This window comes from Setaria italica, chromosome VIII (assembly GCF_000263155.2).
Source record: "Setaria italica strain Yugu1 chromosome VIII, Setaria_italica_v2.0, whole genome shotgun sequence".
NCBI lineage: Eukaryota > Viridiplantae > Streptophyta > Magnoliopsida > Poales > Poaceae > Setaria > Setaria italica.
Genome location: NC_028457.1, coordinates 612,771 through 635,351, shown reverse-complemented (window position 1 = coordinate 635,351; position 22,581 = coordinate 612,771). Strand labels below are relative to the sequence as shown.

Genomic DNA, 22,581 nt, shown 5'->3' with positions numbered 1-22,581 from the left:
ATTAAAGTCGCAATGCACTATGAGAGAAAAAGTGACGCTGACTAACTGCTGGCAACTGCCGACATGTTGGCAATGCATTATCATGTGATCGATACGTAGACATGTTGGCAACTGCAGATCCTGTGCGCGTTAGGGCCTTTTGTTGGATTCGCAAAAGATGCCTGGCTGACTGCATGCACAGGCACGAATGAAGGCGGTGCATCTGGCTGTTTGGAATGTGCCAAGAGAGCAAGACTTTTCCTCCAGAAACTAATAAACAAAAGCGGCTTTCTGGGGGGACCAGGCCGCCGAACAATACGACCGGTTATGCGGCAACGTGCTCTATCTATCTCTGTGCTACACGCGCCCATTCACTCCTGTCGCACCGGCAGAAATCGCTGCCAGAAAGCTACGTACTGCGTGGTCGAGACCGATCCCGGGCGGCAACGGAATTGCCGATGGATTGATTATTCAGGATGGGGAAAAGGCTCCGTTCGTTTCTTTACTCTGAAAAAACTAGCTCATATGTGTGTAGGTGCTTAAAGCTGACTATCTCCCTGCTTTTCTGAAAACTTGACAATCTCCCTGCTCAAAATCCTTTTTCTGGGATCATCTGGGACACTGGGGGTACTATTTCTTTGCCCCCATCAAACAAATAAACAGAAAAATGCTACATGTGCTTTCAAGGAAAGTGGGCTCGATCGAGGCCCAGTAGTATGTTTCTGGGAAGAAGAAGAAAAAAGCGGGACATGGACACCCCATTCGGGCCCATAAGGAAAACCACAGTCCCGTAGGGAAAGAAGAAGCTAAAGGCCCATCATTCTTAGTCTGCAATTTTACCTCTACAGTGACACTTGTACACCCATCACACGTATGCGTTTTGCACATCCTTTTTTTTTTTTTGCGCGCACCAATAGCAGTGAATCACTCAAGGAGTCAAGACTGTACTCCGCAATGATTCCAGTTCAGTTACCACTTTAATAAATTCTAAGTGCTACTGAAATTAAATGTTCAAAAATACATAAACAAATAGAATAATACCGCATTGAAGACAGAGAAGTGTAAAAGCACACCAGTAGAGGTCGCACCAACAATAGCAAAAGTTCAGGTACCAGGGTTTTTTTTTTCTCTAGCTAGAAAAGTTTTCCAATTTAATTTCGGCTACCGCGAAAAACTAAGAAGTGTAAAAGCACACCAGCAGAGGTCGATCGCACTAACAGTAGCGTCCTCGATCTGAAAATGAAAATATGCATGGTTGATTAGCTAGCTAAGAGTGCACAAAGTTTAATTTGCACAATCAATCTAATTAATAGGATGCATCCTTGCTTGTAATACAATAACATGCATGCAGGAGAATGCTAGTCAACAAAAGCGCGCACACTTTTCCTGAAAAAGTTGTCTCATTTCGGATAGAAAAAAGAGGAAAAGTTGAGCACCTGAAAATGACAATCTGGCCGAGAACAAAGAAACTAGGGGCCGGCTGAACATCACTGTGGCAGCAATCCTCGTATGTCTTTGCCAAATGAGATTTGGCTAGCCTAGTAGTCGTATTAATAGTTTACTAGGAGAGATTGATGGAGAGTACACATTCCATTCGGCCGCATCATCTAGTCTAGTCTAGTCTCTTGGCAGGTCTCTGTCTGTACTGCTTTGCATGATGTTAACGGCCTCCCTCCCAGAGATTCAGAGAAGCAAGCATGATCGAGCAGCAACAATTTCGTGTTTATTTGCTTCACAAGTTGCTGTTTAATACGATCTGATTGCGCACTCTGAATGTGATTCAGCAAATTTTGAGCAAGTCTGAATGTGATCTGATTGCCACACATTACAATCTAAAGTAGACGCGGAGTTGATTGTTGGACCAAGCATGCATGGAGCAATTTGCACGCATTCCTCGTTGCCAATTTCGTTGTTGAAACACAAACAGAGGCGACTAAAACGTGTCACTATGACAGACTGACAGAGACGACGCAGAGTACCTAGGCTGGCATAGGTCGGGTGCTTGTGTTGTCTGATTATTAGGCCAAGAGATTACAAGACGGCCAAATGTTTTGTTCTCTTTCAGTAGCATGCTGTCTTGAATCATACTGTATATATAGGACACTAGCTAGAGACGCATTGCAGTGTGTACAGTACAGTACTGGGGAAGGCAAGCTCAGAGTTTCCAACTGTTATATTGGAGTGTTTCTTAGTTTCTGTATCAACTCTGAATTTTAAAGTTGAATCAACAAACTGAAGCTCAAAACTTTAATCATGTAGGAACAAGACTGACGACCAAGAAGGGAATTGAAGGCAACCAAAAACAAAAGATTCTAGTGTGTGTACTACAAGAGAGAAAATGAGCTAGCTGCGCCTGAAAGCGGCTGACTACAAGAAACAGAGCCTGCCTGCTAAATGCTACTCCACCGCTGCTCACAAGCTGGGATCTCTGTAGAGAGTTCTGTACATGTGGGGTCCCTTGTCAGCGTCGTTGCTGCTACGCCGACAATGTCCTGCGCAGCAGCGACGACCGCGCCGACCTGCCACGGCCGCCGGCGAACATCTCGTCGAGGGCGATGACGAGGCCCATGGCGAGCTGCGCGCCCAGCCGGGGGTCCGCCACCAGCCGGAACACGTCGTCGCCCACCGACTCCTTCCGCCGGACCTCCGCCACCGCGTCCCCGCGCGCGTCGCGCACGGCGCAGGCCCGCTGCCCGTACGACCCCTCCACCACGTACGCCGCGGAGGTAGCTGAGGCGGCGTGGGGCGTGACGTGCGCCAGCGCCTTGGAGGCGCGGAGGCTGACGTGGCGTCGGACGGAGAGGAGCGGCCTGGAGGATTCGTCTTCCGCGGCGTCGCCGTCGTAGATGACCCAGTGCTCCGCTAGGAAGCTGAGCCTCTTGCGGCGGACGGTGAGGAGCGGCTTGCCCGCGACGTCCATGAGCACGACCTCGGCGCGGCGCCGGCCGGAGCCGTAGCAGTCGACGCGGAAGGCGAGGTCACCCTTGGCGTCGAAGACGGTGAAGCCGTCGCAGTTGAAGAGCAGCGACTTGCGCCAGACCGTCAGCACCGTGGGCGGCTCCTCCACCTCTGGCGCCGGCGAGGGCGGCTCTGTATCGGCGGCGTTGGGGTGCACCTTGGCCATTTTCGTGCGCGCCTCTTGTGCGATAGATAGAGGAGAAAGGCCTGTGTGCTCTGGTTGTTGAGCTTGGGGAGAGGGGAGGTAACGGATCGGAGTTGGCGGAGGTGGAAGAGGAGTTGTGGGGTATTTATACGGGGCCGGGACTGTCTTGGTGGGTGCGTGGGCGGCTGCGGACGAGACGAGATGGCGGGCGGGGGCGGCGGCGGCGGTGGTGGGGTGGTTTCGGGAGACCATCCCACGCTGCTCTGAAACGGATGATGGACCAAGGCAAGGAACTTGTTCTTCGCCGACCACACACCACACGCCGGCCTATTGATCCTCACAGTACTCAACAGGCAAAGTGATTCTCGATTGACACACAAATGGTGGGCAAAAGAAAGGGGAAGCTTTGAGATAACGAGGAATGGCTACCGACTAGATTGAAGTGCGTTGTTGGTTGCCTCCAAAGCAACAGGGTCTGCAAAGAGCATCATCGCACGCGTGCTGCTTCTACAAGTACCGTGTCGTGATGCTCTGCAACGTATCCACGCACACAAAATGTTATGTGCACATAAATAACTTAACAGCAAGCTGTAACTCACAAGAAACACTTGCTTTCAACGGTGCATATCCCAAAGAAAATTACGGATAATGCTTGTATTTGTTTTTTCAAAACACACATATGGACAGTGCAACCTATATTTGCTATGAACAATTTATGTACTTCATCCTACCATTATGAACTCTGGACATACGCCTTGGAGTTTGGCATATTTCAGTTTAAATAAAAAGGCAAAAATACAATCACAAGCAATATTTTATGAGATATCCTAAACAATTATGTATTGCTATGAACAATTTATGCACCACATCATACCGTTGTGGATGCCTGTATATTTTGAGATTGACAAACTCAGCACGTACACCTTGAAGTTTGGTATATTTTAAGTTTTTTTTGTTGAAAAAGAAGAAGAAGAAGCAAAAATACTATCACAGACAAACTTTTTATGAGATATTTTTGAACAATTTCAAGCTCTTTTAAAATTTAAATGTGCAACTCCCTTTTTGTTTGGTACCATTCGCAGATTATATTCCCCTGTAGCATCTTTTAATATGGGTCAATGATCATGGGTGATGCTTTCAGCTTTCTCTCGATTGTTTCCTGACGCGTGTATGGTATGGATCCATGGAAATGGCGGAACGTACTCGATTGGATTGGATCTGTGAGTAGTCATCCTTTCTTTGTCTTCTATCTCTATCTCTGACTCTGTATGTTGCTTACCATCAACGTTGGAGGCTTGGAGCTAGCATTGGATCGGAGCTTCCTTCAATCCACTTTATTTTCTTCCCCTTTCTTCTTGGTTCCATTTTACGGCCTGTTGATCTAACAACCATGCATGGACCAAGGCCTATATCTCGATGTATATTCTTCTGTATTATATGGTCAATCATACTTTCAGGTTTGAACCGTGTGTAACGGTTATTGGTCTCTTCCAATGTGACATTGTTTATAGCTGTCTATTTGGTGATAAAAGGTGTGATAGGACATGGTTTGCACTATATCTCGAGTATAATTAGCATAGAAGTTGAAAATTGCAACAGATGAACATCAAGAGACATTTTTCCAGAAGAGACTGAAAAGGGTAGTCTCCACTGAGTTTATTTTGTGCTAAATTTTTGCAAGTCTCTCTGACAACTCAAGACATGGGCATGAGGGCATGAACTGCACGTATGTACAAGAAGAGAAGGCACATCCTCCTAGAATGGTGTTTGGTTGCTTCTGTGATCCATGCATGATTGATCCGGATAGCCATGTATAGAACTCTTCAGAGGAGATATCCATAAATTATGGGTACATTCTTCGGAACTGATCGAGGTAATTTAAACTCTTTCCCCTCTCTGTGCTGACTTGTTATCATCACATGTTGTCGATGATAACTAAAAGCAATGGGATACTATTCCTATATACTATGCACCAAAGACACACACACTCATCCGGTCCGTGAGATTGAGTCGGTAGACCTTGAGATTAACGAAGTCAGCACAGATGCATGAATAGAAAATAATTAAGAACCCCTGAGCATCCAATTCCATGCTAATTAAATAAATCTTTTTTTTTTTATCACGGGTTGGGGTTGCAAAGCACCTGTTGACTCTTGATGCACAAGTAGCTACAAGCAGCATTTGGCATGTATATCAAATCCAAGCTAGCTCCATGGGTTACTACTGTCAATGGAATGGGTTACCATGACCCGTGACCTGTCGTACGTCTCTCGTATTTTTAGATAAAGGAAAAAAAGATGCTATAGCCCAGTAGCCTGAAAATGAAGAACCAATTAATTCTCCAGAGCCTCCGATCCTTTGGGAGATCTCGATCAACTCAACAATCCAGAGATTTCTACTTCATCTACCCAGTTCAGTGTCAACGTGTTCTTCTTGCTTCGTTCACCTTCTTCAGTTCATTGCATTCTTATCAGTACTTTTCAGTTTATTTTGCAAAAACAAAACTAGTTAACCGATTCGCATGTTTCATTGCATCAATTTTGCACATTGTTTGGAAAGAGCAACACTTGTGCCGATGAATGGATGTGATGCGCACACTAGCTATAGGCTATAGGCCCTCTGCAGTAGCAGCCAGCACGCTAAAACTCTGCTGCATGCCGCTAACAATCGATCGGGTCTGTACATATTGCGTCAGGTGGAGAAGTGGCCCTGGCCTACCCTTGGCTTCGGCGTTTCTAGCTAGCTACGCCGACCATGTCCTGCGCAGCAGTGACCGCGGCGAGCCACGGCCGCTGGCGAACATCTCGTCGAGGGCGATGACGAGCCCCACGGCCAGCGGCGCGCCCAGGCGCGGGTTCGCCACCAGCCGGAACACGTCGTCGCCCACCGACTCCTTCCGGCGGACCTCCGCCACCGCGTCCCCGCGCGAGTCGCGCACGGCGCAGGCACGCCGCCCGTAGGAGCCCTCCACCACGAACGCCGAGGTGCTGGAGGCCACGGGCGTGACGTGCGCCAGCGTCTTGCTGGAGGCGCGGAGGCTGACGTGGCGTCGGACGGAGAGGAGCGGCTTGGATGATTTGTGTTCCGCGGCGTCGCCGTCGTAGATGACCCAGTGCTCCCCGAGGAGGCTGAGCCTCTTGCGGCGGACGGTGAGGAGCGGCTTCCCCGCGACGTCCATGAGGACGACCTCGGCGCGGCGGCGGCTGGAGCCATAGCAGTCGACGCGGAAGGCGAGGTCGCCCTTGGCGTCGAAGACGGTGAAGCCGTCGCAGTTGAAGAGCAGCGACTTGCGCCACACCGTCAGCACCGCCGGCGGTTGTTCCTCGGCTGCCGCTCCGCTGCTTATTGTTGGCTCTGGCGCGACGGCGCCGTTGGGGTGCACCTTGGCCATGGCTCTCCTCTGCTCTGGTCTTGCTATGGAGGAAGACGGAAGCAGTAGGCTAGCTGTGCGTTGTTGCGCTTGGAGCTGGAGCTTGGGATTGATTGATTTGAGGTGGGGGAAGATGGCGGCGAGAGGGGTGGGGAATTTATACCGGCACGGCTGGTCCGGGTGCGTGGGCGGCTAGCTGAGCGGACGCGGAGGAGACGGCGGGGATCGCGTCGCATGTGCTGGCCTCTGCTCTGCTCTTGGACGGGGACTGGGCGTGGTTGCTGCTCTGCTCAAAAGTGATCTTTTGCTGACGACCTCAGCGCATGGGGAAAGGTGTGATGTGTAGACCTCAGCAGCTTGAAAATCTTAAGAATCCTTATCCTGGGAACTTGTCAAGCCGCTGCATGTGATCGAAGTATAAATATTTGTTCATCTGCTCTTCAATTTTCCAAACCGGTTTTCAATTCATCAGGCGTGTAGTCTCCGTGCAGGAATCAGGATATTCGTAAACTAGCTAGCTAGAGACAATTGATAGCTGGGCATTTTCGGTGGAAGAACTTATTCCTCGCCGCCCAACACCTCATTCCGACCTGTTAATCCACTTCCGTCACCGAAGCTGCAATGCAAAGTTATTCTCCCTCCATTGACAATGGTCGGCAACAAAGAAAGTTTGGGATAGCGGAAATGGTACGGAGAGACTAAAGTTGTTGCCATCCGAATCAACAACACGGTCTCATCTTCTTATGGGTACTGTTTGTGCAGTGATACTATCACATATATACTTTTTTGCCTTTTCATGATCTAATAGGTCATGACTTTTTAGATTCGTTCCTCCTTATGCAAAACATAGCATAGACACATGCGCTTTCGTACACACATGGACACTCACCAATACGAATGTACACGTGTATATTTTACCTTTACAAGTGTCTACAAGACTACAACTATAAGAGGTTGAGCCGACAAATCTTAAGGTCGGGTAAGGATTCGATTGTGATATGTCGACTTGCACCGGAGGTTAGGCAAAAAGTCTATGAATATGCTAGAGTGCAAGCGTTAACATGCATGTATGTTGTAAAAAAAACCCTCCTAGCTTGCATGTCAGTTTTCCAATATTTCGTATAGTCAGTTAATTTTGCTAAATGTTTCGCTTACACAATTTACCCCTATGAGTATGTATAATATCCATACATGTTGGTTTTCTAGAGTGGTATTAATTAGAAATAAATTGATTTTCCTTTTTCAGATGATGATGGAATAGAAAAGGTATCCTAACATCTACATCCTATGATGCATGTGGCTAAGAATATGAGAATTTGGCATCTCCTGTACATAGCAAGGGGCTGGAGTCCAGAAAAGATAAGAAAACTGTGTTCAAGGTGGCAACTCGATCCCTTTTGTTTTGTAGCACTCGCAGATCATCACCTGTATTAACTTTTAATTTGGTCAAGGAAAATTGATGCTACTTTGAGCTTTCTCCTGGGTCTTTAGTGACGCGTGTATGATTACCAAGAGTCGTCCTTTCTTTTGGCTCCTATTAACCATCACATATAGTTAGGATGTGTTTAGTTGGAAACGTTATAGTTTCATTCTAATTCCCTCTCTGTATTTTTATTTTCCTTCCTTTTTTTTTTCTTCGATTGCTTTTCGATCATCAGCTTGCATATGAATGCACCAAGCTAGGTCCATCTGGGTACAAGGTACAACTTGTGCAATATAGTATACACAGATAGTCTGTCATGCATTCATGTTTGAATAATTCCCTGCTGATCCGGTGGCCTGTACCAATTATATATATATATATATATATATATATATATATAGGCCTCCGCTATTTGGTACCCAGGGTACAGAATAGCCTATTCTGTACCCCAGCCCCCCACCGACCCAGCGCGCGCCTGGCTTCCGCCCGCCAGCCGCGTCTCCCGACGGTTTTTGGTTTCTCTCGCGTGCGCTAGCGTCCGATAACAGAGAGCAGATTGCAGGTCAGTCAAATAGAAGATAACAGGCGACAACAACCGCGCGCGCTGAAAGTCCGTCTACCGTGATCTTCGGAGAATACGTCGAACGGCGACCTCCGCGAGACGCGCGGGTGGCCCAGGACGCGCCGGAGCGCGGCGAGGTCCAGTTCCACGGACCGGCGCGCCGCCGCGGCGTCCTCGAGCGGGCACGGCGGGCGCGGATTCCGGACGGCCTTGACGGCGACGTGGACGCCAACCGGCGCGCCGCCGCGGCATCCTCGGGCGGGCACCGCGCGCGGGACGTCCACACCATCGGCGTCAACGCTTCAGAGAAAATCACCTCCACACCATCGCATAGGTAAGTTTGACAGGGAAAATCGAAGTGGTATAGGCCCCGAGACCGGTTCCGTAACTTGGAGCAGCGCCGGCAAGGACTATTACCTGGGCAAGCATAGAACCTAGGGTCCCAAAATAGAGAGCACTAAGAGCCCAAATCGGAGGGGAAATCGGCATAGATAGGACCGGTGTAGCATGGAGAGCAGCACGGGAGTGCCCGGTGGAAATTTCCACCGTTGCTAGAGGTGGATTTGGAGGCGGCGGCACCAGCAGCTGTAGAACAGAGGGGTGAGGAATGAAGTAGAGGTAGGAGAGCTGTTGCCTGTGCTGTGCCCTGTGCGTGTGCAGGTCCAGGGAAGAGAGAGGCACCAGAGTTTATAACATTGAGGCTTTTCTTCATTTTAGCTTCTTTTGCTAAAGCAGTCACTGACAAATTTTTTTTGTTAAAAGGGACCTAAAATCTTAAAAAGTTCTAGTAATACGATGCACAAGTAATAAATAGGACTTCATTGTTCAGATTGTGATGCTGAAGTAGTTCTGCTTCGTACAAGGAGATGAATGGGGACATATACCTGTTCAAACTATCAGTCCAATAGCTGACAGTGCCTGGCTTCGAGTCATTAACTTTTGCCTTCTTCAAGCTACCTTGTGATATGCAATGTGTTATTACCTTTCAGACCACCTTGCCCGTGATGGGTTGTCGGAGGATATTGTTTGAAGAAGCAGGGCCGTCCGGGCCGAGTAGGGACTCTGCGGATAGCCCTTCACCGAAAAGGCTGGAGATTAACGACATGAGAGTCGCCGTCGACGTGAGAAGTACAGAAGTGCCGGAAAGGTCACCGCGACGATCTGAACCGCCCCAGCCGGGCGAACGAGACACTATTGACTCTTGCATCAAAGTTCCGGAGATGATGGAGAGCTCCAGCACTAGATTTCGAACTCCGCCCACACAGATAGGTTGCCAGCAAGGGAGTAATGAGGATGAAACCAATACAACGGGAAGACAGGGTGTTGTGTTCTTGCCTCCGGATACTTTGGACGCAAACCAGATGATTGCTTCTGAAGAAGAAATTCCACCACAAACACACGTAAGTGATGCATGATAAATCTTTGTTTGAATTGTTCAAAGCAGTTACATGGTCAGTTAAATAGCACAAATGCATGAGAGTAGTCAGTGAACCAATATATTATGTCATATCTGTAAGGCTGTGATGATAATTGAATTTTCTACGCAAATATTGGTTCATATGGGGGTGCATTAGTATATCATGTTAATTGAAATTAATGTTATTTGAAGCAGAATGAAAGCATGGATCCAAATATGATTCCCAGAGAAGGGATGTCATTCCACACGGAAGCTGAAGCAAAGGCGTTCTACATGAGATATGCACAACTGGCCGGGTTCGGCGTGAAAATGTGCAACAAGAAAAAATTCTCTAGAGTGATGAGGTGTAGCTGTGAAGGAAAAGGAGATTTTTATAAAGGTGATGAGGCTCTGCGAGTACGGAACAAGACAACAATGAAGACGAAGTGCAAAGCTCATCTGAAGTTTACGAGAGTGTATGACAGTGAAGGAAACGAAGTAGATATGATTATAGAAAATGCAAACCTATTTCACAACCACCTGTTGCATACGCCTTTGAAAACCAAGAAAATGAGGTCACACAAGAGCACGGAACCAGTACTTTATCAAATAATTGATGAATTGCAGGAAGCCGGTGTGAGTACGCAAAGTATAAAGAATGTATTGCAAAATATGCATGGGGGTGCAGAGCTTGTTCCGATAACATCGCGGGACATAGAAAACAGGTAAAAGAACGTCACACAGTTTGTTATTCTTGAATAGTAAGGTTCATGCCAAGCTAAAGTATATGATCATTGCTGTCGTTAATGAAATGTACTTAAAATTTAGAAGGATAAAATGTTGAGGTTTTTTTAATCTGTTTTATAGGAAGGCCACTAATGTACGGGAAGAACACGCAGATGACATAAACAAGCTTATTGAATTCTTCAAGGATTGTGAGGCTCAAAACCCGCAGTTCCGATGGGAACCAAAGCTGGACTCTGAAGGTGTTATACACAGCTTATTCTGGAGTCATGCAAGCATGCAGGGCGATTATGCAGATTTTGGTGATGCAATGAGCTTTGACACAACTCATAAGACTAACATTTATGAGAAGCCACTAGCAATGTTTGTTGGATCAAACCACCATCTGCAGAATACATTGTTTGGATGTGCATTGGTAGGAGATGAAACAGCGGAAACTTTTGAATGGGTGTTCAAAGCATTCAAAAAGTGCATGGGACAAAGTAGAACAAGGTGTATCCTCACAGGTAATATGTTCATCATTAATGTTTATGATAAAAATATTTGATACATGAGCATATACAACAATTTAGAGCAATTAAAGAACTAACAATGATGAATTTGCATCTTGTGATAGACCAAGACCAGGCAATGGGAGTGGCGATTGCCAAAGAGTTCCCAGGGGTTGTTCATAAGATTTGCAGATGGCATGTGGTGAACAAGCACATGCCACATCTAACCAACCTCTTTGGGATGTATGCGAAGAAAAATTTCAAGGACAAATTTTATTCTGTGCTAAACCACCCACTCACCCCTGTGGAGTTTGAGGCCGCTTGGCAGGAACTATTGGATGAGTTCGACCTACAAAAGGATGGCACTTTAGATAGCCTTTACTGCCAGCGACAACTGTATGTGCCGGCATATTTCAAAGACCAATATTGTGGCCGGATGGCATCGACACAGAGAAGCGAGAGCTCAAATTTTGTCATGAAGAAGTGTTTTGTTAACAAGCACACGGCTTTGCACAGGTTCGCCAAAAAAATGCTTGACTTCATGCATTCACGTAAGATGAAGGAGTCTGAAGAGTCGTACCATGGAACGGTAATGTAACCAGCGTATCAATTCATATTTATGGAGTTCGTGTATAAACACCATTTCCCTTAACTAACTGTTGCTCTTGTACTGTGACAGAGCAAAAGGCTCACAAGAAGCAAGTGGCCATTTGAAATACAGGTTTCAAGAATTTATACTAGAAATGTTTTCAAAGACTTTGAAAAGAAGATGATCGATTGCACGGCTTACGATATAGAAGACAATCCAATAGAGGGTGAAACATGCTATCTGGTAACTCACACAAATAGGTCTTCTAAACTATCTTGGGGGCAGCACCAGTTCAAAGTCCGTGCAAACAAAGAAAATGGTGAGTTTCATTGCGAGTGCAAGGAGTGGCAGCATACAGGTACATGATAAAACCGTTACAAAATTTATAGCGTACATCCCAATTTCTTATTAACAGTACATATACTCTCTTGGTTATTTAGGTTTGTTCTGCGTGCACTTGTTGAGAGCCTTCATGAGAATCCAGCTAAATAGTATACCACAACATTACATTCTCCGTAGATACACAAAATATGCACAGCAAGAGTTGGGATTCGACAGGAATGACAAGCTCCTAGTTGGGGCTGATGGAGTCACACAGTTGTACAGAATCAAAGATCTAACGTCCCTAGCAATGGCTGCAGTCAGGTCTGGGAGCATGTCGCGCGCTGCGCACATTAGAACGAGAGAGGTGTTGGCAAAGCTTGACAAAGATAACAAAGAAATACCCCCTGACATCGGGCCAAGCACAACAAACATGCACCAAGAATCACCAGGAGAGGTAAAAAATCTAAAATGTTGCATGAAGTGGATGTTGCATGGCAAGGCACTTAACCGCATACATCTGGGTTTGATTTTGCAGGAGTTATCAGATTGTAGTGAAAGTGATGATGGCTATAGTGACAACACAAATGATGAACAATTGGCGAAAAGGGTTACCCAGGTAGGCTTGTATCATGATACAGGTGTATGCAAGTTAACACACTGGGAAAATAGATTTTCACAATAACAATGATGCAATGTGAAGCAGGAATTGGGACAAGCGAACGTGGATGGAAATGAAGCCAGGGAGAGTATAAAGGGGAAAATGGTTCTTGCAACAAATCTGGTATGATTTGTGATGGAAGTATTTTAAATACAGGAAAGACACAAGTTAAATTGAATATCAGCAAGAAATATTAAAAGAGATGTGGTAATTGTATTACAGGATGCTTTTGGCGGAGAATTTGTGCGAAACGAGGTTGTGCTAACCAACCAAAAAGACATGACAACTAAAGATGCAAGAGTGCATGAAGGATGTGCACCCCACAGTGGCGAGGTTAGAAAAATGAGTTTGGAAAAAATTAATGCCATCACCATTGTTGCATTGAATTTAAAGTTTGTGCAATAATCTTTGCAGTATCATGCCAATGATGATAGACTGATCAGCCGAGTCCCACCTACGAGATCCAAGACTAAAGGGCGGAGCATACCACCATCTGAAAAGAAGGAAATTACGCTGGGAGCCAAAGGTGTGAAAAAGGGCACAAGGAAATGCAGTATTTGTGGGTACTACGCAACACATAACGCGAGAACATGTCCCAAACTCCAGCATAACAAAGAGCGCTTGGAAGTATTGAAGAACAGAATGAGAGGCAGGCCACGAGGAGCACAGCATAAGAGAAGTACCAGCCAGCATGATAGTGGAGGAGAAGAGCATAACATAGGGCGACAGCAGGACACAAAGAAGTGTAAAGAAAATAAATATATTGATTACGAGAGCAATGACGAGCAGTTTAGGGACACGGATATGGAAGGGTGAGGACCAGATACGCGTTGTACATAAATTTAAATATTTTTTGTCAACAGTGTATTCCAGTCTTTGTTGTCTACACATTTAAATAATTCAATGTTATCCGTTAGGGTATCATGACAACTACTCAGCTAGGTAATGTTTGTTTGTTTGGTTCGGACAAGGTTTTGTTTTTATTTTTCGGTGTGTTTGTATGTGTGTGATGATTTATGAATGTAACCAGACTAAAGTAGAAAAAAGGAAGCTCCAACTGAATCCTTGAAAAAAAAATATCTGTGTGTCCTTCTCAACGTCCTCGCAACCACCAAGTGCGATTGAGTGTGTGAACGAGAAGAAGTCAAGTAAGGATGCAAGAGAAAAAAACGGATCGACGATTTGAGGCCTCGGCCAAACTCTATGCAGTGCAGGTTAAATTGAACCTTCAAGAAGCTTGCAAAAGGCTTGGTCTGTGATCACCAGTGGATATGCACCATGCAGCACGGAGACTATGGGAAGTTTTTTTCATGCACATGCAATGGAATGCAATCTCTGAAACCGTGCATGCATGGTGATTAAGGAAAGGCTGTAAATGGGTGGAACAAAAATCATTGGTATGACTCCGTGCATGCATGCCTTAATAGAAGAAGCTGTTAGTAGTGAACAAAAGATTGTGAGGCTAGCCGCATTCATTGCATGCCTAGCATGCCTTAAACCCCGCTTAAGTGTTGACCTAGATTAAATAGTTTTTGCGGGATTCGTCCGGTGCTCATTGTATATAAAAGGGCATTGGATGTCTCTGTAATATATAGGGAACATTGCCAGTAGTATTTCCTCTGAGCACGCCTCCGTGTGCAACGATGCCTAAACGCAGAGACATGTCCTTTGAAGATTACTGGGAACATTATCGGCAACGAGCGGTCTTGAAGGATGTTCCAGACATCTGTGAAAGTAGTGTAACAACAAAAGAAGAAGGCGGCAAAGGAAAGGTAATCATTAAGAAAGAGAATAAGGTAAGGTGTATTTACTCGGAATAATATTTTTGTTCAGAAATTTTATTTACTAGATGTCACATATTTAATTATCAAATGTATCATTGAATAGGAAGTGGCAACGCCGATAGAAAAACAGACTTCGTTCCAAAAGGAACACGACAAATTTATGAGCGATATAGTATTTGAGGAGATGTGCCTTGTGGAAGGGGAGCTTCCGGACAAACTAGCGAGGAATGGGACAACAGAAGGCGAGATTAGCACGGTAAGTTTTGAGTATTTGAAAAGAATATGAAAGACAATAGAAAAAGATTATTATATTGAAGTATTATCATAGTGTGGTATAATACATTTGCAGAATGGGGAGAACACGGAGGAGGAGGTTTCCAGCAAGATTAGAGGGTGAAAAACAACATCAAGGAAGCCAAGTAGCGATTAAATAATTTACTTAATAATCGAGTACAGAAAATGATTTTTGTAATAAGAGTAATATTTTAATAAGGCATTACCGTTGTAACACACGCTAACAGGAGAAACTGAACATTGGGTAACACTCATATGCGATATCAGCTTCCTCTCAATGAATCAGTTTTATTTCTCCGAATATCTGTGCTGCTTAGAGGCGTAGAGATGTTTCTGTCCGTCCCTACCTCCCTCAATGGGCTAAGAGACAAAGTCAGTATTACCTATAATCGAGCTCTTGTTGTACTGTGGAAATCTTTGGCGTAATTTCCTATAGAGTAACAAAGCATCACACACACGGCAAGTAAAAGGCGTATATCGACAAATATGGCACTTCAGATAAACGACAAAAAGGATGAAACCTTGTGCTACATTGCTGGTGTCCCATCTCCATTGCCGTAGCAACATGAAACCAGTACTATGGTAACCAGTTCAAACAGGGTAACTGAAGATTCAAAAGGAACAACCATGCTTAAAAGGGTCAAAAGGAAACCTTAACCTTCCAGATCCTAAGATAAAGTGATTCCTAGTTTGCCAGATTAGACGGAAGGCCGCTTACTCCGTGGTTATCACAAACCCACGAAGTCAGAAAAGAGAACCGTGCTATTTACTACCGGGACCTGACTATGAGTGGATTAACAGAAATGCTTTTCGGTCTACTAAATGGACGTCGTAATTGGGATAAGCATTGACCCAATGGCAACAACACAAGGCACGGGTTTTGAGCAGGCTTGACTTGGCGTTGAACCGAATGCAGGTCAACAGGGCTTCCCAACGATCTTCTGTTCTTCACAAGTCATCTCAGGAGCTCCTGATGCACTGTGCACCAATGTTCCAGGAGTGTAGTGTATCATCCCTCTGCTATGGTATATTTGAAGAGTTCGAGCATAGTTGTTCCAGGAGTGTAGCGTATCTGCAAATGGAACACAGTGGCAGTGTCGAGGATGAGATCACGATAACCAAGTAGATCACGGTATACGATATTCAAAGTTGCAACAGCAAAAATGCTAAATAGACAAAACCTTTTGTTATGCCAACTTCGTCCAAAGAAGCAAAACTTGCTAGTACTATTGATTTACGTGCTGCATTTTGTGAAAACAATATGCAGGTTCTATACCATATACTTAAAAAAAAACAGAGAACTGAGCATAGACAATTTTCTTTTAACCAAGCATAAACAGTGGAATGACAATCCTAGCAAATGAGATCAGACTGAAGAAAACTTTGTGAAGCATCAAAGAGAGCTTGCCTCTTGTGTATCTCTGCTACTGGTCACAGGTTTATCTTCATTGTTCTGCAGCAAGATACTTCGGAAGGTGGAGTTATGTACGTTTTTTATGATGTGCCATTTTAAAGGAAAGCTGCCAATCCATTTATTCTTCCTGCACCAAAAGTCCATGTCGTTTTGGTAGTCAACAGGGCAAACCATCTCAGCAACTCCACAGAAATGTGAACTTCCGTTGACCTGTTAGACCATAATATTGGACTCAGTAATTCAAGTTCAAGAATATGGAACCAAATGAACGTGGTCAACACCTTAAATTAATATCAACTCACCGAAAAGAACAGCAAAACTGGGCACAAGGTAGAACTACTTGCAGCTATCACTTGAGCATCTCTGAATGCAGTATCCAGATTCAGGTTTCCAACAGAGGATGTCGACCACACACCATACTTGACAGATTTGTGAATATCAGCCTCATTGTAGGACTTTATAACAAATAATTTTGCATTTGTGTACACCACTTGGAAATCATATCTGTTATACTGATGAGTCCTAATGATTATTCTACCCTCTGGGTTGCCAATAAGGAGCCTTTATGTATAGGATTTTCCAATTATTTCTGAGGACAATGAACCTATTGGCATTTTTGCTTTACTTATGTTCTATATCGACAAATGAGGTATTCACATGTCAGTCACAAAACTAAGCTTAGTTCATATATGAATCATGAGAATGTACAATATGCACAGCTACAAAAGAATAAAAATTAAATAGTAAAGGGTTGTAATGAACAAAAAAAAACTAATAGAAAAAAGGGTGATGATCATCTCGACGGTACTGAAGGATTTCATCGGGCAGCGCCACAACCTTGTTCTGCTTATGAAAAGTGAGGTAGTACAAGGTCTCAGCACGCAACTCTTTAGATCGTTCCTGAAATTAAAGACATATAGCCATGAAAAGTAAGAAACTGCATGCGAATGGGAAAAGTCTTGGGAAAAGACTTAGACTTACAGCAGCGATGCTAGTGTGTAGTGAGCCATGGCCATCACCATCATAGAACTCGAGAAACTTCATGGCAAAGAATGCACTGTCCGACGTGGCCTTCTGGACGGGAACCTTGACCGGGACATGTCTCCAGTTCTTGAATGATTTAAATTTGAGAGGTGCAGCAATGGAGAGTGCATCACTTAGTCGGTGCATGATTTTTTTCCCAAATTCCAAATGATAATTGTCCCAATTGTTGTCAGACTCAGGATTGTACAAAAATGAGTCAAGCACATCAATCCGTGATTGGCCAAAGTTAACGCAATAAACAGACCAATGGTGCTGATGTAGAACTGGTAGAAGAATCTACACAGTGTGTAAAAAGAAGAAATGACTTATTTTAGCAAAAATATAATAACAATGACTTATCTACTTAACTAAATTCGCGAGTACAACATATGCAGAAGCTACTCAAACACAAACTCATGGCCAGATTGGAGGACCAGAAAAAAATGGACAAAAGCTAAACAAAAAAAAAATAGTAGATGTACCATCTTTGTCTTCTTCAAGTCTGTGAAAGGAAGAGAGCGTTGGATGGCTGTCACTGCAGCAAACTGGCTATATTTGGGTTCGGAGCTGTCCCTTTTGTGCCACTCAACATTGAGAATTGCCTTCAAGAAAAGAAATGCCATTGAATAAAAAAAAGTACGAAAGAATGGAAAAATTTTAATAAATCTATTGTCAAAGAATGGCAAAATAAAAGCTTACTGAGAGGTCAGCATCAAAAAAAATCCTATAACCATGGCACTCGGGTCTGATCCAATAATCATCATAGCTAAGACAGTTGACAAATCCTGTGATAAAAGTTGAGTCTGGGATTGCACCATCGGCAAATGATTGTGCAATCATGTCACAAGTTAAAGGGGTGCTACCAAATTGGATCACCGGCATGCTGTGGATATTACAATCAGCAAATGGAGAAATAGAAAGTGTGGCTGTTATAAGATTTAGAAATAGACAAAAGCTAACCTTTTCAATGTGGAGTCATCAGCGCACATGTGTCCAAAGAGACTCATTGCTGCGTCCACATTGGGTGCAGGACGGGACATAATTCCATACTTGAAGGGTGAAGAATATTTAGCAGGCTTCCGTGTCATGCGTTTCCCTGTTCTCTGTTCGGACACATGTAAAGTGCCTGACACCATGTTATTTTGATCCTTTGGAAAGGTCAAAATAACATGTAGTTGGAAAATAATTAGCTGGAAGGATTGCAACTCGAATCGAATGGAGTGGGTGGTAATCGTGTCCAGTTAAACATACAGTTTTGGCCTGGTCTTCAAATTGGGTAGTGCGTGGTGAAAGGAGAGTATGCATATGATTTGATTGCTCTTCACAATAGATGGCATCAATGAGATTGTTGATTCTATTCATATCATGGTTGCTGTCAGGCAAACTAGAAGAGGGGGGTATATGATCTGAAAAATTAATGACATGAATACAGCGTTAAGCAAGAACATAAATGACTCCTAAACAATTAAAGGCTGAGCATATGGGTAAAAATCCTGACAGCTGCATATTGTAATGTAAGACTGGATACAACCTGGAAAAGAGATAAAGAGAAAATTCAGACTACATAGTGCTAACCTGAGCAAGTAGTAGTACGTGCAGGGTCATCCCTGCAAGCTTCTTGATGAGGTTTAGTGCAAGGTGAAGTGCCACCAGTTTTAGATGTGGCGGGATCTGTGACCAAGATTTCCAAAAAAACTGTTGTTAAGCTTTTATGGTAAAGGGTCATTACCGAGCATTTTACTGGTTGTAGAATGCGATAGGCAGTACCTGTGGTGTATGAGTTTTGGCCGTTGCCATCCCTTAATACATCATCTCTGTAGCAAGAACTTGGGGTCCTGAAAACACCGCAGTTTCCATGCTCGAATAGTTGATCTACAGAAAGTAATGTACAGAAAAATAAGTTGAAACTTTCAAGAGCAATTTGATTAGGAATTTAAAAAAAGTACATAATCAGAATGGATTGTGGGGATCGATGTGTGCCACCGTTGTGAGGATCGACAAAGTCATCTTCGGTGCCTGAGTTGTTCCTCCGTGAAGTCTCCCCAATATTGTTAGGGTCAGAAGCCGACCTCTGGGCAGCAATAAGCTCCTCTATTACCGGTCCACACTTTTCAGCTAGACGATAAGGAGCTCTAGCAATGTTGCATAGAGAAGCTTGGATGGCACAAGTGTTCTCAGATAAGGTTTGGTCAAACTGGTCGAACAATTCATTAAATGCTTGCAAGGGGTGACCAGTGAGACAACCCAATGGACGGGCTAAGAGATCACGCAAACGTGGAATACGAATCTTAGGGACGTTGGTCATGTCATCCAAACCAACATTGAAGTTCCTGGGTCTTGGTGGAGCCTGGCATGTGTACTGATGTGTAAAATTGAGTATATACAAGGAAAGAGGAAATGACACTAAAAGTAAAACATGTAAAAAATAAGGAAACTACATGGAACATATGTCAGGTTTTAAAAGTGAGTAATGTACACAGAGCTACAAGAAGAATAATACAACACCAGGAATTACTGCATATATATGTGCATAGATATTGTGTGTGTATTTGTAACATGACAATTCAATTTAATATTTGGCACATACCTCTGTGCCATCCTGGGCAAGGAAATAATCGGTTAATCGCCTAGAATTATCAGCTGCACTATTCTTTTCCTTTGAAGAGCGGTGAGAGGACCGAAACTTCTTCCTACGGCGATCTACAACCCCGGTGCGATCATCAGCAGCATTCCTCATACGGCGAACAGATTTATTGCGCCCCGGAGCATGGTCAACCGCAATAAAATCAGCGCCAGGATCATCAGGAACATAACTCTGTTGAGGAACATTTCGGTTGGGTAGCTGTTGAAAAGACGATCCAGGGCCACCACCCACTGGATAAGATGATCGCAACTCGGGTCGAAGAAGTACCTCGAACCTGAAGTGAGAAAAATGAAAGTATAAAGTATAGACCATGAATCAATGAAAATGCAGTGGACTACAGGATAGGCGGTGAAATTATAAACACGCGCAAACCTCTCCTGTGTGCTCTCGAATACAGCTAGCTTCGGGTTGATAGGCATCCTATTCACCAACCGCTGACAAGTATCTGTCCTGTGAGACAAATCAAATTGAACATACTCTGTGTCAGTAATAATGAATACAATGAGTGGTTAGGATCCAAATATGTTGTAGTTGTTTACATGGAATATTTACAAACTGAAAAGAATAAAAAGATGTAAACGTTATGACAGGCATGGGAAAGCGGAAGAGATGAGAACACAGACAAAAATGAGTCACATAAGACCTTCTAGTTGAGCAGATCCGTGGAGAACCTTGCTGAACACCTTCTGACTGTAAGGGAACCGTATCTACACATGGAAGAAAATAATTAGAGATAACTACAAAAACTACTCTATCTTTACTCGTTTTCTAAATATTTAGCAGATACCTGAAGACTCCATGAGTAGGTATGAAAAGGAAGGAAACCACAGCTCGGATGGATGATGGCAGAGCTGCCTGGCATGGGGGAGGAAAAGAGTTGTTAATTATAGATGTGCATTATACAGGGATACGTATTCTTTCACTGAATGAACTAGCATCTTTATTAATGGTATAAAAACTCTACTATGAGGGGTACTGAGACCACCATTAGGTTTGCACACTTCTCAATTTAATTCTTTGATCTCTATTCATTAACATAATATCCTGAAGAATACAAAAGGCACACATCCATGTCCAAGCATCAAATGTGCTAGCCTGGTACTATCAGGTAAGAAATTAAAAGAGTTCACAACATGAGTTATAGCCTCACTAAAATGAGTTTACATCTCACATAAATTAAATAAGTTCACAGCCAAATTGAAATTATTCACTTGTCACATAACTACAGAGATTCTTTATCCAATTTGAAGCTTCCTAATTGGAACCATCTTCTTTGCTAGAGATGTAATGTCCATAATTTGTGGAGTAATTGTTGTGGTTAGGGAAGAAGTGCCCTGATCCAACAATAAAGCAAGACGGCTGCACATATATGTTCTCAGAATTAGATTTTTTTTTTGTCATTTCTACATTGCGAATATATACGGGGTACCTAATTCAAGGCAGATACTAGAGAACTAATCTTGACAATTGCTCTGCCACATAAATGACCAAACAGCAAGGAAACAAAAAGAAGCTCCAGTTCCAACAATAATTGTTCAGATAAACAACGTCAGTTCAGATTTTCTCTAATAGCAAGAACAAAAAAACACCATCTTTTAAAAGGGGCGCACAAGAGTTTGGAATGATTGAGTTGTCTGTCTGCTAGTAGCAGATGAAGATTGATAGGGGTTTTCGTCATCATGATTGTGAATACTTCTAGTGCTGGTCCATACCATTAATATCAACTTGATACAGCGACTGATGCTGGTGAGGTTTGCTGGCTGGCTGGCTTGGGGTTAGCATGATGATTATTTCGAAAGCAAGCAACAAAAATTGGTCTAATCGATCCTGATGGACGACCCTCCGCAGCAGCTCTTGGTTTTACTGTCGCCATCAGCAGCTGCAGCTGTGCACTAGCATATATATCTGAAGGAATCCCAGCTTCAGAATTCTGTCACGTGGATGAGCAATGCTAGATGCATAAACTTTTAAACAATTCGTTGGGTTCAAACCAATAAACAAATATGCCAGCTGACCACACAATTAGCTTGGATACTATATAACCTTCCCGCACCAACTGTAATATGCTCAAACACTTTTCCGAGCGAGCAAATGTTGCCCAGCTACACTAACAATTAATTCAACTTCAGTGACTGCTTTAGCAAAAGAAGCTAAAATGAAGAAAAGCCTCAATGTTATAAACTCTGGTGCCTCTCTCTTCCCTGGACCTGCACACGCACAGGGCACAGCACAGGCAACAGCTCTCCTACCTCTACTTCATTCCTCACCCCTCTGTTCGACAGCTGCTGGTGCCGCCGCCTCCTAATCCACCTCTAGCAACGGTGGAAATTTCCACCGGGCACTCCCGTGCTGCTCTCCATGCTACACCGGTCCTATCTATGCCGATTTCCCCTCCGATTTGGGCTCTTAGTGCTCTCTATTTTGGGACCCTAGGTTCTATGCTTGCCCAGGTAATAGTCCTTGCCGGCGCTGCTCCAAGTTACGGAACCGGTCTCGGGGCCTATACCACTTCGATTTTCCCTGTCAAACTTACCTATGCGATGGTGTGGAGGTGATTTTCTCTGAAGCGTTGACGCCGATGGTGTGGACGTCCCGCGCGCGGTGCCCGCCCGAGGATGCCGCGGCGGCGCGCCGGTTGGCGTCCACGTCGCCGTCAAGGCCGTCCGGAATCCGCGCCCGCCGTGCCCGCTCGAGGACGCCGCGGCGGCGCGCCGGTCCGTGGAACTGGACCTCGCCGCGCTCCGGCGCGTCCTGGGCCACCCGCGCGTCTCGCGGAGGTCGCC

The 22,581-nt window shown here is 44.5% G+C and overlaps 5 protein-coding genes and 2 long non-coding RNA genes across 7 annotated transcripts in view; 2 read left to right on the top strand and 5 right to left on the bottom strand.

Annotated features, from left to right (window-relative positions):
* Nucleotides 1-2,212: 2,212 nt before the first annotated feature.
* LOC101778345 (protein LURP-one-related 8) lies at nt 2,213-3,533 on the bottom strand. Its single transcript, XM_004978442.3, has one exon. The coding sequence runs from the start codon at nt 3,332-3,334 to the stop codon at nt 2,456-2,458; it is 879 nt and encodes a 292-aa protein (XP_004978499.2). The 5' UTR covers nt 3,335-3,533; the 3' UTR covers nt 2,213-2,455.
* A 2,037-nt stretch (nt 3,534-5,570) lies between these two features.
* LOC101777951 (protein LURP-one-related 8) lies at nt 5,571-6,779 on the bottom strand. The gene has a single exon (XM_022829023.1). It carries the CDS (start codon nt 6,471-6,473, stop codon nt 5,826-5,828), a length of 648 nt encoding a protein of 215 aa, XP_022684758.1. The 5' UTR covers nt 6,474-6,779; the 3' UTR covers nt 5,571-5,825.
* A 2,662-nt stretch (nt 6,780-9,441) lies between these two features.
* On the top strand, nt 9,442-12,768 carry LOC111258223 (protein FAR1-RELATED SEQUENCE 3-like). Its single transcript, XM_022829166.1, has 10 exons — nt 9,442-9,584; nt 9,882-9,888; nt 10,050-10,165; nt 10,701-11,083; nt 11,194-11,464; nt 11,585-11,657; nt 11,748-12,015; nt 12,098-12,435; nt 12,517-12,597; nt 12,685-12,768. Exons 1-10 carry the CDS (start codon nt 9,442-9,444, stop codon nt 12,766-12,768), a joined length of 1,764 nt encoding a protein of 587 aa, XP_022684901.1.
* A 1,589-nt stretch (nt 12,769-14,357) lies between these two features.
* Nucleotides 14,358-14,836, top strand: LOC101777661. The gene is made up of 3 exons (XR_215619.1): nt 14,358-14,435; nt 14,527-14,679; nt 14,773-14,836. It is a non-coding gene; the product is annotated as an uncharacterized LOC101777661 (long non-coding RNA).
* Nucleotides 14,837-16,738: 1,902 nt separating this feature from the next.
* Nucleotides 16,739-17,873, bottom strand: LOC101760660. Its single transcript, XM_022829354.1, has 4 exons — nt 17,854-17,873; nt 17,637-17,756; nt 17,113-17,451; nt 16,739-17,031 (listed from the first exon to the last, which is right to left on the bottom strand). Exons 2-4 carry the CDS (start codon nt 17,637-17,639, stop codon nt 16,903-16,905), a joined length of 471 nt encoding a protein of 156 aa, XP_022685089.1. The 5' UTR covers nt 17,640-17,756; nt 17,854-17,873; the 3' UTR covers nt 16,739-16,902.
* Nucleotides 17,874-18,452: 579 nt separating this feature from the next.
* On the bottom strand, nt 18,453-19,012 carry LOC105915044. Its single transcript, XR_001164738.2, has 3 exons — nt 18,922-19,012; nt 18,730-18,825; nt 18,453-18,560 (listed from the first exon to the last, which is right to left on the bottom strand). It is a non-coding gene; the product is annotated as an uncharacterized LOC105915044 (long non-coding RNA).
* Nucleotides 19,013-19,087: 75 nt separating this feature from the next.
* Nucleotides 19,088-22,581, bottom strand: part of LOC101760256 — a 4,948-nt gene continuing 1,454 nt past the window's right edge. Inside the window, exons 3-8 of the mRNA XM_022829165.1 lie at nt 22,332-22,566; nt 20,586-20,653; nt 20,442-20,505; nt 20,171-20,248; nt 19,742-20,072; nt 19,088-19,501 (exon numbers count right to left, since the gene is read on the bottom strand). Of these exons, the coding sequence (XP_022684900.1) occupies nt 19,088-19,501; nt 19,742-20,072; nt 20,171-20,248; nt 20,442-20,505; nt 20,586-20,653; nt 22,332-22,566 (1,190 nt within the window). The remainder of the gene's footprint in view (nt 19,502-19,741; nt 20,073-20,170; nt 20,249-20,441; nt 20,506-20,585; nt 20,654-22,331; nt 22,567-22,581) is intronic.